A 13,917-nucleotide genomic window follows, 5' to 3' on the forward strand; every position below is an offset into this window, starting at 1 on the left:
TTAACCTACCTACAAATACTTACTGGAGTATGAAAATTAAACATTAAATTTCGACATGAATTCACCTCTAGGGTAAAGTTAAGTCGGCTATCATTAATTATAGAAGTCCTCTATGTAATAGTGTCCATATATTTCTTGTGGCAGACTGTCTAATTGGCATAAACCATCCCTGCAGCCATTCAGATGTGTTCTTAATCTTTTTTATTTTACATTTTTCATTTTATTTGTAAATGTGCCATCGGAGAGTGAGCAGAGTCTATTTTTTTAAACTCTAATTGGGGATGACATTTGGAGGTTCAATTTGTACTCTGTGTCGGCCCTCTGGAATTTTTTCAAAATAAATACTCATTAATTGGCTGTAAACATCGTCAAAAATATATACAATGCAGGACCCTCCTGAAGAAGAGACCTACGACTCGGTGTAGCTTTGCTGGATAAATAAGTAAATTATTGTGATTATGGAACTCCAATTGAAGGGCAGCATTTTGAACTCCCAGCCGCGAGGGCAGTTAATTCTCATCTCGACATGGGAGGGGGGGCAGTGCCTAGAATGAGGCACTGCAGGAGAACTGCAGCGTTCTCACTCGATGCCGCCGCTGCCTTACCCCGCTGAGCCATTTGGCGGTGGAGGTGGGTGTCTGTGGATGTCTGGGTTTTATTTCGCTGTCTCTAATCGGCACGCAATGATTCATCCCACGTGCAATGCTCAAAATTGTCACGATTCAGACTCGCGTTTTGATTAAATACTGGAGATTACTGAATTATTGATGAGCCTCTTTTTACCATCTCATTCATACTCCGTCTGCTCTGTAATTTTCTCTGTCCCGTTAGCTAAAATGTAACAGCATATAATTTGCATCCGATTTGCATCATTAATGCGTACACTGTAATCGGTTCTTCCGTGCGCGATTCCTGTTCATGTACCCGGAGCGCGAGAGTATTTTATATATCATTGGCTCGTGACATTTCTAAGGTATAATAATGCTAATCACAGCATTACTATACAGAATGTTTGACACAACCAGGACACTACTTGACCAGTCGCGGGTTTTGAAGGTGGCAGCATTTTCTTTCATGCCAAATGATGAAGACGAAGTAGATTCACCAGTTTTTTTTTTAAACGGAGACAAACGTTCAATCGGGAGGATGTCTGTCATGAAAATCTTCTCGGCAACCTAGCAGAATATTTAAGCCAAGCTAATCTGCTCAAGAAAAAATATTTAGAATTCCCATGACCCAAAGGTGTGGGTCGTGTGATTTACTATTTCGTAGCTGTAACAGCGCGCAGTTTTCGCCATCGAAAACATTCAGTGTGTGCAGTACGGTACATGCCTAAACTCCCATGCAAGAAAAACAAATTCAGCTAAAAAATGTTCTTGCTGTGGTTTTCCCACCTGATGATGATTGCTTGTGTTGCAATCGAAACGTCGTGATTTAATTTATGTTATTTTATACCGACGTGACTTTACCGAAAGAACTAAAGAGTATGGATCCCTGCGGTCTAGAGGAATACATTTTGCCGTGCAACTCTTATCCCTGGGAAATTCGCGAATAGGAAGCTGCTTCGCCATGCATTAAGGGTAAAATGGAAGATAGTATAATTTATATTTATAGAGCGCCTTCACTCAAGGGCTTGAAAAAGTAAAAAAAAACGGTGACAGAATAGAATGATTTAGATGGCCATGGAAGAATTGAGGAATGAGTGACCACGATAGAGGGTACTCGACGATAATGCGAGTGTATGGGATGGACTGTAAGGAGCGGCGGACCGTGGGGGGGCGGGAAGAGGAAAAGAATGGGAATGAGAGGAGAGGTGAGCTTTAAGAGAGAAACGGAAGGAGGTTAAGGACGCGGGCTGCGTAATAGAAAGGGGACGTTTATTACAGTGGAGGGTTCCAAGGAGGGAGAAAGATTGGAAATGGGATTTGGGGACAGGGAGAAGGAGGGACAGAGAGAGAGAAAAGAAACGAACAACTAAACTTAGTTTTTTACCAGGTAAGTCCCACTGAACTATATAGCTATTTTATTCAGAAGTTCCCTGTCCAAAAATGAATTTAATTCTGGCTGTCGCCTGATGATGCTAGTTGTAATTACTGGCGAAACGTCGTACTCCAATTGTAACTGTTGTGGCTTTACTATCCAACACACCGGTTAGTGCTGTACTAGTAACGAATTGCCATGTTTTGTTTACGGGACAAATTTTATTAATTGGCTGTGTCAAGTGGTGGCGGGTTTAATGACACATTTATATTTACGCGATCTAACTCAAAAAAACCTTGTATGGAGAAACATTTGTGGTCATGTGCACTGTGGTCATGATGACGTGACAACGTGACGTCATGACGTCTGTACACATGGCACTACAACACAACCTGGGCTGCCAGCACACACTCATTATGTTCCGTGGCCAACTGGAAAAAAATCGAGTTGAAGAACACTAAATTAGGTAATGGGGGTTTAAACGTCCACTTGCACACTTACGATATGCCCAGCAAGAATTACCAGGCCGATACAGGAATTGAATACTGAGGATATACTCAGCAAGGATGATCAGGCAGCTTACAGGAATTTAATACTTAGGATATGCCCAGCAAGAATTACCAGGCCGTTACAGGAATTGAATACTTAGGATATGCCCAGCAAGCGTTACCAGGCAGCTACCAGAATTGAATTCCCAGCAAGAATGACGGGGCAGCTTACAGGAATTGAACTTCTGACCCAGTGCTAACAGGGTCCAGTGGTGATCGCCGCTGCTACTTCCGCTATTCCGCCACGCAGATCGAGTTTCAGAACACAAGCCACCAGCACGTGGTGTAACCCAGAGAGCTTCCCACCACAGCAGTGAAACCACACGGCCTGTCAGCACGATTTTAAAATTGGTATTGCACGGCAATGTTTCTTGTTTCGGTTTTCATTCGTTTGGTCCCAGGGTACAGCAGCATCTCAGGAAATATGTGACGCTTTGTGTCTGCCGAGTTACCGTTGGGGTTTCGGATCCTTCCATTGCCAGTTGGGGATGATTGTATAAGATCTTTTATTTCCCAGAGGTGCGATCGAAGTAGGTTAAACCGTGTGCTTGGGGATTTTCTTGTCAAAGGCAAATCAACATAAATGTGCTTTCATTCTGTCTCCTCTTTCTTCTCCATCTTGAATAATACAACCCCCATCATTATTATTATTATTATTCTTTTCCATGAACAGTCACATCAGCCTCAGTTAATTTAATCGACGCTGGTGGCGGTGCCTCATGCCTGCAATTCCAGCGCCGTCGCAAATGTAGCGACGCTTCCTTGCCGTGGGCGTTGAGGAAGTGTCACACTCTGGCTCACCAGGTGGTAAAGCAAAACGTGGACTCCATCTGCTCTGTCTGTATGGGAAAGAGTGTTTTCCCCCCTCGCACGCATGGATTTTCTCCGGATTTCTCCGGTTTCCTCCCAAATGTAAACACTTCTTCATTGGCCAATAACACCTTGGTATATAGAGGACCACAGAGCTTGGGCAATTCTGGCTGCTGCCTTCCCGCTTGTCTTGGTTCCTCCTCGTCCCTCTGAGTCGTTCTCTCCCTTCTAGGGTGAGATAATACTGTGCGATGCGTTGCAAGTGCGTTTTATTGTAAACGAAAATAAAAGCTGTTTTTATTTTCCCAGATAAGGCCCACTGAGCTATGCAGCTCTTTTTCATAAGCGATCTGGCCACAAATGATAGCTCAGTGAAATGGCTTATCATGCGCAAATGTAAATTAAGCAAAATGCTCGAATCGCAATGTTTTGAAATGTGGAGGGAAAAACCGGACGACCTGGAGAAAAATCCACGTGGCCACCTGGAAGAGAGACACGCCGACTCTAAATATACAGCAGGCGTCAGGGTTGGGATCGAACACAGGTTCTCCTGTACACCAGGCAAGGCATATAACATCTCACCACCGTGGTGTCCTTATTATCATCATCATCATGCTGTTATTAACCCGTTGTGTCCTTATTATCATCATCATCATGCTGTTATTAACCCGTTGTGTGTGCGTGTGTCCGCAGGTCAGGCTATGAGGATCCCGGGCAGCGATGACTGATGTGGAGGAGGCGTTCGCCGAGTTCGTGGCTTCGGGGCGGAGCGGGCGAAGGAACGCCCTGCCCGACATCCTCGGCTCCCCGTCTGGCTCCACCAACCCTGAGCTGCCGCTGCAGCTTAGCGAACTCTCCATTAAATCTGGTAAGCCAACACAGTGCACGTCTATGTGTGTGTGTGACTGGAGTGGTAGTGTAAGGTTTAACGCGTTGCGCTACAAACCCGGCGGCCCGGGTTTGGATTGCCGCTCACGGCCAACACCAGTGACGATTGTCTGAACCAGTCCTGGGCTTCCCCTAGGTCTACTCAGTCTTAAATGAGTACCTAGTGTGGCGTGTAAACATCGCCACTAGGGAGACAAAGGCGGTCGGGCGTGGTGTTGGCCACCCAACCCCCTGGCGTGCCAGCCTGCATAGGTGCTCGCTAACAGTACTTGCCCGAACAGTCTGTTAAAGCTATGTGAGGTATTTTTGTCTTTGTGGCTGGGAGGTGAAGGATGCGGGGTTGATTGGACTTCCCTTCTCTGCAATCAGCATTCTAATAATTACCTCTAGGAGAGAGAAAGAGCACCTCTACCAGTAAGGAATCTAGGTCAGATCAACAGAAGGATGGAAACCCTCAAAGGGAGATGCAACGCAATAATACAATCGGACATTCCATTCATTTTGTTTTAGTATCAAAGTAATTTGGATGCATGAAGGTGCATCCAATTTAAACTCTACACATACACGAATTTTAACTGACAGTTCTGCAGGACTGTGTGACACCATCACAGGGATAAAAAAAAAACGTCAATGCACTGAGCTCCAGAGATTCCCATGGACAAACTCTTACAAAATACTGAGCATCATGACATCGCTCGGGTTATGGAGTTCCCGTCTCGTAAAGGGAGGTTTATGGACCCCCCCCCCCCTCCATTGCACGGTTGCAGCCTCTGTAGCGTGCAGTGGTGGGGGGGACGGGGGAGGGGGGTTAAGGAGGGGGCTGAACCTCCCTGCTGAAAGCTCAGCCCCCTTTCTAATTTTGTATCATCAGCATCATCATCAAGTGCTCTGTCCATAAATGGGTGCGAGCCACAATTCTCTCCTCTGTCTTCTTCCGTCTGCCACTGCTGTCACCGTCGTCTGTTCGTACGTCCTTCCTTCCTATTCTGTCCGATAGTCAGGTCGACACTGCTTTTCATTTTGTTTGGCGACGTACGATGCGAAATAAGTTCAACATACATGCATACAGCTAAACCAAAACAAACAAATGAGTGCATCTTGATTTGAAGCTTTTGTGACTGCAGGAATCAATACTCTTTGGTTCTTATGGTAAAGTCACGTGGGTATAAAATAAAATCATTCACGACGTTTCGGACGCAACACAAGCCATCCATCCAAATCAGTCCAATTGAATGAAATGCATCGCAGCCTTTGCGTTTGTGCACAGTGTTCGAGAGCGAGGACGGATCCTGTCCTTGCCAATTAACGCCCGTTCAAGTGTGTTTCACATTTACTGCGTCACAAGGCCCCCTTGAGTTATTGTATGCCCCCATCCCCGTTTAAATAAGGTCATGCTGCACCGTTGCACGGCTGCCCCCGCTGTACAGCCGAGCGGCCCAGAGCTGGGGTGTGAACTCTGCGTGGGACCCAATATTCGCTCGCACTCGTCCCAATACGTGCGTGTGGCATTGGCGATACAGCATTTATTTTTTATCGTTATACAGTGATCCCTCGTTTATCGCGGTTAACGGGGACCGGAACCCCTCGCGATAGGTGAAAATCCGCGAAGTAGGATTGGCCCCCTAGGAATTTCCGTATATGTGTGTGTGGGTACCAGAATGTTTAAAATATGTATATTTATACTTTATATATATATTTTACTTAAATCTATTTAATTATAAAACCTTAATATTATACATTCACTCTCTCTCTCATACGATACATATTATGGTGTTCTACACTCACCAATGACAGTAGTATCTTGAGACTCGGCTCAAGTAATGACGACGACGATGACAATGACGACGATGACAGACCTGTGCAGTTCGATGAATGTGATGATGAATGATGATGATGATGGTGTTACTGCACAGGTATAATGAGGCCTTTAAATCAGTTCGAAAAATCCGCGATGCACTGAGGCCGCGAAACTTGAACCGCGAAGTGGCGAGGGATTACTGTAACGCTTGTTTACCCAGGAAAAGCCTCGTGGTCTCTTTTTAAGGAGGGTCCTGCCACGTTTCCGCAGAAGGGGGGGAGGGGGGGGAGAAGCAGAAGGTGCGTAGCAGTTTTAATCTTACTACTACGGTGAACGCACGCGCCGCAGTCATTTCCAGGCCTTCCACAGGAATCGAACCGTGAACCTCTGCAAAAAAACGTCTTGGTTCGCTTCGTGAGCCAATATTTGGCCTGGTTATAGGTTTCGAGAAATATAAAGCATCAGTGGGACAAAGCCCGTAATAATAATGATGATGATAATCATAATGTGTTTCGAGTGGCTGCAGGGCTGTGGTTAAAACTTGGGCTCTGTCATTTGTAGGGGAGTTTGGTGGTTTAACGGCAATCATCGACGATTGCAGCGAAATCGCCCTCAATGGGTTTATTTTTTGTTCACTTGAAGGCGCACATTTCAGTGGATGTAAACGAGGCTTCTTACCGATCGCTTTGACATGTTGTCTAATCTACGATAGGACTTCCTTGCATTTGGCACAGCGTAAAACGTTGACGTGCATTAAACGTGGGTTTGATTTGACATTCAAAGAGTGCATTGAACAGGGCCAGGAACAAACATATATCTATATATTTGTTGTTGTTGTAATGCTATACTGCAACAAATTCTTGCCCTGTCTGTCTGGAGATGTTTTCTGCCAATGTTAAGCTGTTCCATCTGCAGGGTGATAGGGTGGTGTATTAAGGCTTGGCTCATTGAATAGCAACGCTATTATAGCATCAGAAAACAAATATGAAAAATAAAAAGCAAGGAAGTCTTAAATAATTTGACACGATGGCATTCACACTTCGCTTGTGACCCATTTATTGTACCTCGAAATAATTATAATCCTGCATGTGTAGTGTTCTAAAATATCTAACCTTATTACCATTTGCTTTGACCTCCTTTCTAATCTGAGATGTGACTGTCTGGCATGTAATGCTGCATAAAAGCTTAAAAATAGCGGGGGGCTATTTTTAACATTGGCAGCGTGGGTTCTTTTTGATTAACAATGCCTCGGTTTTCAATGCACGCGTGACATCCTGCTGCCCTTGTCAACGTGTTCTGTTTGCTAATTAATCTCATTTTTTATAATATTGTGCTCTGCTGCTGTCTCTATTGTGCGATTATCCTTGACACCAGAAGTGACAGTCTGTGCATTGACAGCTTGTGAGTGCTATTAATGTAGCTGCCATATATAGCTTTCACTTGGAAAATATATTTTTAATCAGCTTTCATTAAATATCAGAACAAAACAAATACCTTGACAGGAAAATCGCAAACAGCGTTATGCCATTTTAAGTAACTTGGAAGATCAGAAAAAACTGCGATAGGAATGTATTGCAGATGTGATCAGAAATTAAATCTTGATTTGAAGCTTTCGTGACTGCAGGAATCCATACTCTTTGGTTCTTTCGGTAAAGTTACGTAGGTTTAAAATAAAATAAATCACGACGTTTTAAAAAACAGTCTGCATCAGCAGCAGACCATGCTTTCCCACCTGATGATGGACGCTTGTGTTGTGCCCGCAACGTCGTGATTTATTTTATTTTATACCAACGTGATTTTACCGAGAGTACAGAAATGAAATGGGAGGTTGCAACAAGATGGAGCCATGTGTGCAGAATGGAGAAGGTCCGGTTACAGAGACAGACGCTGAAAATGACACGCAGTCATCGCGGTCGCTAGAGTTGCGATGAAGGCTCACCGTGCCCTCATTTATGTCTTGTATCGAGATGAACTCGGCCGATAATGGAAATGAAATTTCCGCCGTGGAATTTCCACCGCTGGCTCTGGGCTCATAACCAGGAGACGAGCACCGCCTCAGTGTTAGTTTTGGCAGGAAATCACTTCTCGAACTTTCCGATTTACAACACAGCAGTACAATGAATAATATCCACACCGATGACAACGGATTTCTCCACCATAAATAAAGATTCTGATTGCGACGTCCTCCTTCAAACTGTGACGTTCCGTCTCCCGCTCGGCACCGACAGGGCTGCCTCTGATTTTGAGGCCTCACCAATTAATCAATCAATCAATCTTCAATTTAGACGTCAATATCGCCCTCGATAAGGTAGGCATCAGTGCACATTACAACAGAACAAGAACGGTAGAGGAGCATGGCATGGCAACAATGAATAAAAAACCCGTCCACGACCTCAGCGGCTGACATTGACTGAGCAAAAATCGAGCGCAACCACGCACAGGCCTCCTCATCCACGAAGGAGGCCTGGGATTTTGACTTGGGCAGAGGTTCTTCGGGTATCCCTCCGAGCAAGTCACTTGGCCGCGACGGACAACGCCATTTGCAGGCACGCCGAGTCGCGAGTGGCTCCACTCGGGCGAGCGGATGATCCACCAACACGGGGCCTTTGGCCGACTGCAAAAAAATATTCAATTTACGATTATTTTATGTGCGCAGTGAGTTAAAAAACATGTAGAAATATGGCCGTAACAGTATGTTACTCTTGCGAGTGACTTCACGTATTCTGTATTGACCTCTCCATTGTAAAGCTACGTGTGTGTTTGCATGAAAGTGCGAACCGTCACTGTGGAGAAGTGATATTTGCCTGAATGAACCTTTGGAGTGTCAATCATACAGATGACCGGACTGTACAGCCAAGCATCCCTCGATGTACAAAGAGAATTGTCACTACATGAATGTATGTATGCGTGCATTGATCAATGCATTTTAAATATGGATACTATTCCCATTTACAACACAGTAAAATAATTAATAATTTAGTCCCTCCAGATGGCTCAGCGGCAGAGCGAGCGGCTCGCAATCGGGAAAAAGTTGCGAGTTCAAATCCTGGTTTGGGAGTTGGCTCAGCCCATCATCCCTCTGGGGGTGAATACAATGAATGTGGAATTTCCACCACCGACTCAGGGCCATAAACAAGAGACGAGTCGCACCTCGGTGTTCATTTTGACAGGAAATAACTTTTCGACTTTGCCGATTTACAGCACGGTAGCACAGTTAATCATATCCCATTGGGATCGATCGGTCTCGGGTCGTTTTGAAAAAGTGACAGCGTCTTGTTGTGTGTTCTGTGTCATCCTCCTCCTCCTCCTCGCCAGTCAGATTTATTATCAGCGGTCCCCGGAGAGTGATACACGTTGTGAAAATGCCGGTTTATGCGTAAAAGATCGATACAAATGCGCTTGAAGACTCGTCTTTGCTTTTGCATTACATTTTATGAATTTCCTTCGCGCAGACTACAACCGTAAAAGCTAAAAGTAAAGTTACGGCAATCATCGAAGATAAATTATTTTTTGCCAAGTAAAAAAAATAGAATCGAGCTTTACATGTTTTTTTAATGTGACATCAGCTCCTCCGCGTGTTGTTTTCTTTCGGCATGATGTCCGTCATTTCGCTCCACGTGCTACGAGCCCCGTCCGTTCCCCAAGATGCTTCCCGGCATGACGGAGGTGGTGACATGGCCGAGCGGGGCATCGTGGTTGCCGCTTGTCGCAGAGAGAGAGAGTGAGGTCACATTTAGTTTAAGCTCACTTTGACCCTACGCGCCGTCTGCGTCACAGTGCACGGTAAAGATCACGTGACGTTCCAGCGTATTTGAAAAAGAGTAGACCATGTGTGCTGGCGTTACGGCCGTCACGGTCCAAATTTAGGCCACAAATTTGGAACGAATGCACGACGTTGCCTCAAAAGCCACGTGGTCACACCGCCCCCTATGCCGTGAAGCTACTGCAGATGGTACTCGTCTGTGATGCCTTCTTGGTGACCTTGCGCTTCGAGAACAGCGTGAAAAGAAATGTAACCGAACGTGCTGATGATTTGACTTGACAGCACCTTGTTCTCAATTTCTCTCTCCTCCAGATGAAGGCTCAGAGGCACAAAGTCCGAGCGCGGAGGCCCCGAGTGGACAAACTGAAGGGGACAAAAAGGATGGCTCCACGTGATGGGCCCTTGTTGCTTCGGACTGACTCTCGGTTAGTTTAAACCCGCTTGCTTCCAGAGGCGCTCCACGGCCTTACGAGAGCTCGCGTTCCAGAAAAAAAAAAAAAACCAGTAGGGCAACGGACGACAGCTCCGAGCGCTTGAGTTCTGATCGGTCGGGCCGTGGCCTGGCGGTTATCCTCGGTGGTGTTATTGATAAGTGGTTGAAAAACGGGGGAAAGGTCGCGCGTTCAGTTTAAAACCGATGGGAGGAGAAGAAGAAGAAAAAAATATCGTCCAAGTATTGTTTTCCCGTCTGCACTCGCCAGCTGTTTATTTCGTGTTGTGCCCAATAACCTTGAATTTCGTGTAAAAGTCACTTCTCTCCATGGCATCACCGAGTGGCCCACGTGCTGCCAGATTGCGCACAGCAACAACAAACAACACGAGTTCACGCATTCACCATAGACCTCCCGACGACCGAACACAAAGCAGTGGGGGGAAAAGTGTGTCCACCCGGAGAAACAGCAAGAGCAGCCGAGTCAGTGTGCGGTTGAGTTTTGACTTTAACGTGCACTTCTCTAGCCAGTTCATACCGCGATCGATTCGGCCTAATTTTTGTCCGGTGTGGTTTCAAACCGCAAGCGGAGAGGCGCTTAGTAATTGAACGGGTTCCATCAACAAATGGACCATATCATTATCCCAATAACACTGACAGCAGCTAATGCACACAGTTTAGCTTACCGATGCGTATCCTGCTAAGCACGGGCGGGGGGTAGGGGTGGGGGAGGAACCCATAGTGCAGGCCAGTGTCTATGTGCAGGCCCACCTAATCCTTTCTTGGACCCTGCGATGCATCTCCGTGGCTACGTTGTGTGTGTTCCGTTGGGCACTCTTGCATATCGATTGGTGTCTTCCTACTTTGTCTGGAGGGTTGTGGGATGCAAAACAATACTGACGCTGGGCCCAACCAGGACAAATGCAAATGTACAGTTCGTATTCCCAGCGCGTCATAAACACAGCGGAAACGCTGTGAATCCCTGACTTTAAACAATACTTTCCACAGAACTTTGGTTCATTGGCCATCCACTGCTAGCAGATAAGGTCCGGTCCTCGTTACCAAATTCACAAAACAGGTGCGAGCTGGTTTACAAAATACGGAACCGTTGAACGTGATAAGTGTGAACTTGTAGGTGGGTTACAATGACCAGATGTAAAAGCCAACACTCTCGTGGAGGACTTGAGTATCGTATTGTGAATATTTGTAACCGGTTCAGAATACATCGCTGGATGGTAAGTGTGCATTGCTTAAACGATTGAGATATGTTCCGCAATTGTGGTGATGTTTTTTTTTTCCTCGCTCGCTCTCTTTAAAACACCAGATGTTGTAAACCAGGCAGTTTTTTAATGTCTCCGTGGTATTTAATCTCGTACGTGGGCGTGAAGTGACTTTGTTGTGGAGGAGTCATCGTAAATCTTACGCTTTGTTTTCGTGTTGGCTGGCAGGAGAAAATCTCAAGAATTTTTGCGAATCGTGAGCAAAAACAGCAGATTGGGTCTCCCCCCTCCCCCCGCACTACCCGCCAATTTAAAATAATTCCCACCAAGAGGTTTATTTGTGCGGTCACAGCCAATCCCCCGTTCCCTCAGCCTTTGATGAGACGACCTTTGCAGGTGAGGCGGCGATCTCTGGCTGAGCTTATTCGCTACCCCCAGTGAAGTTCTCCTGCTTGGACATAAGCGCTTCTGACCAAGTGCTACGTTTCCATCCACGTGTCACTTGAATAAAAGAGTAAATATCGCTTCTTTGCGGAGTCGCTGTGATGTTACGTCGACGTCAACGCTCGCTCGTCCTGCTGTAAAACGTGTTGCCGAGACTTGAACGGACACGAGCCTGGAGAGGGCTTTTGTGGACGGAGTCGGGGAAACGTTGACACGACTCGACAGCATGTCACCTCAATGTGAAGTCCATTTTGGTTTTCATTTTCATGAAGCCGTGAAAGACAAGACACCACTCGTTGAGGCTCGTTGGCTCGAGACTCGGGTTCAGTAGAGTAACATTTTTTTAAGGTCATTCTGTGGCAATTGAAGAGTGACTTGGCCGGAAGAGTTCTCTAATCAACCCAGAAGCATTTCGGGATTTGTTCACACTTATTGTATTCTGCTGTTTCAGGGTTGCTAACAAAGAGAACTTGCAAGTGTCATGTGGGCGTTAGTAGCTTCACGTCAGATTTTGTACGAAAAAAATTACAGTAGGTCCTCGAGTTGGAAATGTTGTTTACAAATTGCGTCATTTATTCATGTATCCATGAAGCCAAACTCTGAGTCGTGTAAATTGATGCTCAAGGCAAGGTTTGATGTTGCGGTCCTTACTCCTGTGACCCACACATTGGTTTAGGAGAGAGGCACGAGCAAGGGTTCATTTATCATTCTATGTTTTCCCGCAACACTGTGAGGCTGGCTTGAAGTAGGGATTATCAGCGTAAGGCACTACCACTAGAATACATCGTACGACTATGCCTAATACTGCTATATTATGGGACCCTATATTACTATAATCCTGCAGAGAAGTTAATACAAAAAAAATCTAAATATAAAATGATACGGGATGGGTGGGGTGTGCCAACCATAATTCCCGGAACAGTATTCCGGACTGCTCTGGCTAAACTAAGCACTGGTCATAAGTCTCTGCTGAACCCAAGCCTCCTCCTGAAACCCAGTCTCCTGCAGGACAGAATGGCTTTAACCTCAGCGTGGTCCCGTGTCCCTGTAGCTTGAGAGTCGTCAACTCCTTTTTACTTGTCGCGATGCGCATGTTTTGCATTTTCAGAATTTTGATACGTAAAACAAAGAAAATATTTAAAAAGGGAAGGGAATCAACATTTCTGTTTTAATACTTAAAGGTATATCCTTGGATGAATGAGAAATGCACCTCGAATGGAAAGTCATAAACAAAGAGAAGGGAAATGGAGCCATGATAGGTACCACTGTCTTTAAGGGTAACGATTAAAATCCATCTGGGTTGTGGCTGATGGTCGACTAAGCCTTTTGTCCCTCTGGGATTCATAACGTGGGTGTCCTTTGTGGGGAAGTCAACAATGGTTGTCCTGTGAAGGGGTTGGACTTCGCCACGGGAATGTGGAATTTCCACTGGCGACTTGTGGTCGCCAAGCGGAGATCTGAGCCAGCCGCTTTGCTCGTTTGAGCAGGGAGCCACTCGATGTGATTGACTTCAGACACGGGCATCACCTCGCACAGGTTCTCGATGGTCTCGGTGGGAGCGCAGAGAAGGCCCTGGACGAGAGCGATGCTATCGGTTGACATACGAGCGGGGCTGGTAGCTTCACCCGAATGCTCCGCAGAAGAGCGAATTTGTCCGTGCGTTTAGGTCGCGTTCATGAAAAAAAAAGGAAAATAACGAAGGGAGGGAGATCTTGTATTGAGGCTGCCGTTTACAGAGTCACTTGTGTAATAATTTCATTGCCAGGTGCAGCACATACAATAAATGGATTTTGCTTTGGTCCACAGGCCGGTGTTTGTTTGCCTTCTTTGACCCTCATCGGAGTGAGCAGCTCTAAAACAATCACCCTCAAATAAATCGGTGGAGGTGTATATCACTTCGAGAAACGGTGGTTTTTAACCTGGGATGCATCACGCAGCCCCTGGGGGTGCGAAACGTGGTCAGTTTGTTTTTAGAAGGTAAATAATGGAAAACACAAACTTAGCACGGCACATGAGTACGACTACTTTGTTTCATC

At 45.8% G+C, this 13,917-nt stretch overlaps 1 protein-coding gene across 2 annotated transcripts in view; it reads left to right on the plus strand.

The window, feature by feature from the left end:
• Positions 1 to 13,686, plus strand: part of LOC144938465 (cAMP-dependent protein kinase inhibitor alpha-like) — a 54,754-nt gene extending 41,068 nt beyond the window's left edge. For both annotated transcript variants that reach the window (XM_078866304.1, XM_078866303.1), the window contains 2 exons: positions 4,032 to 4,206; positions 10,100 to 13,686. In XM_078866304.1, the coding sequence (XP_078722430.1) occupies positions 4,059 to 4,206; positions 10,100 to 10,182 (231 nt within the window). In that variant the 5' untranslated portion in view covers positions 4,032 to 4,058 and the 3' untranslated portion in view covers positions 10,183 to 13,686. The remainder of the gene's footprint in view (positions 1 to 4,031; positions 4,207 to 10,099) is intronic.
• The last annotated feature ends 231 nt before the right edge of the window (positions 13,687 to 13,917 follow it).

This window comes from Lampetra fluviatilis, chromosome 22 (genome assembly GCF_964198595.1).
Source record: "Lampetra fluviatilis chromosome 22, kcLamFluv1.1, whole genome shotgun sequence".
Classification (NCBI taxonomy): Eukaryota; Metazoa; Chordata; class Hyperoartia; order Petromyzontiformes; family Petromyzontidae; genus Lampetra; species Lampetra fluviatilis.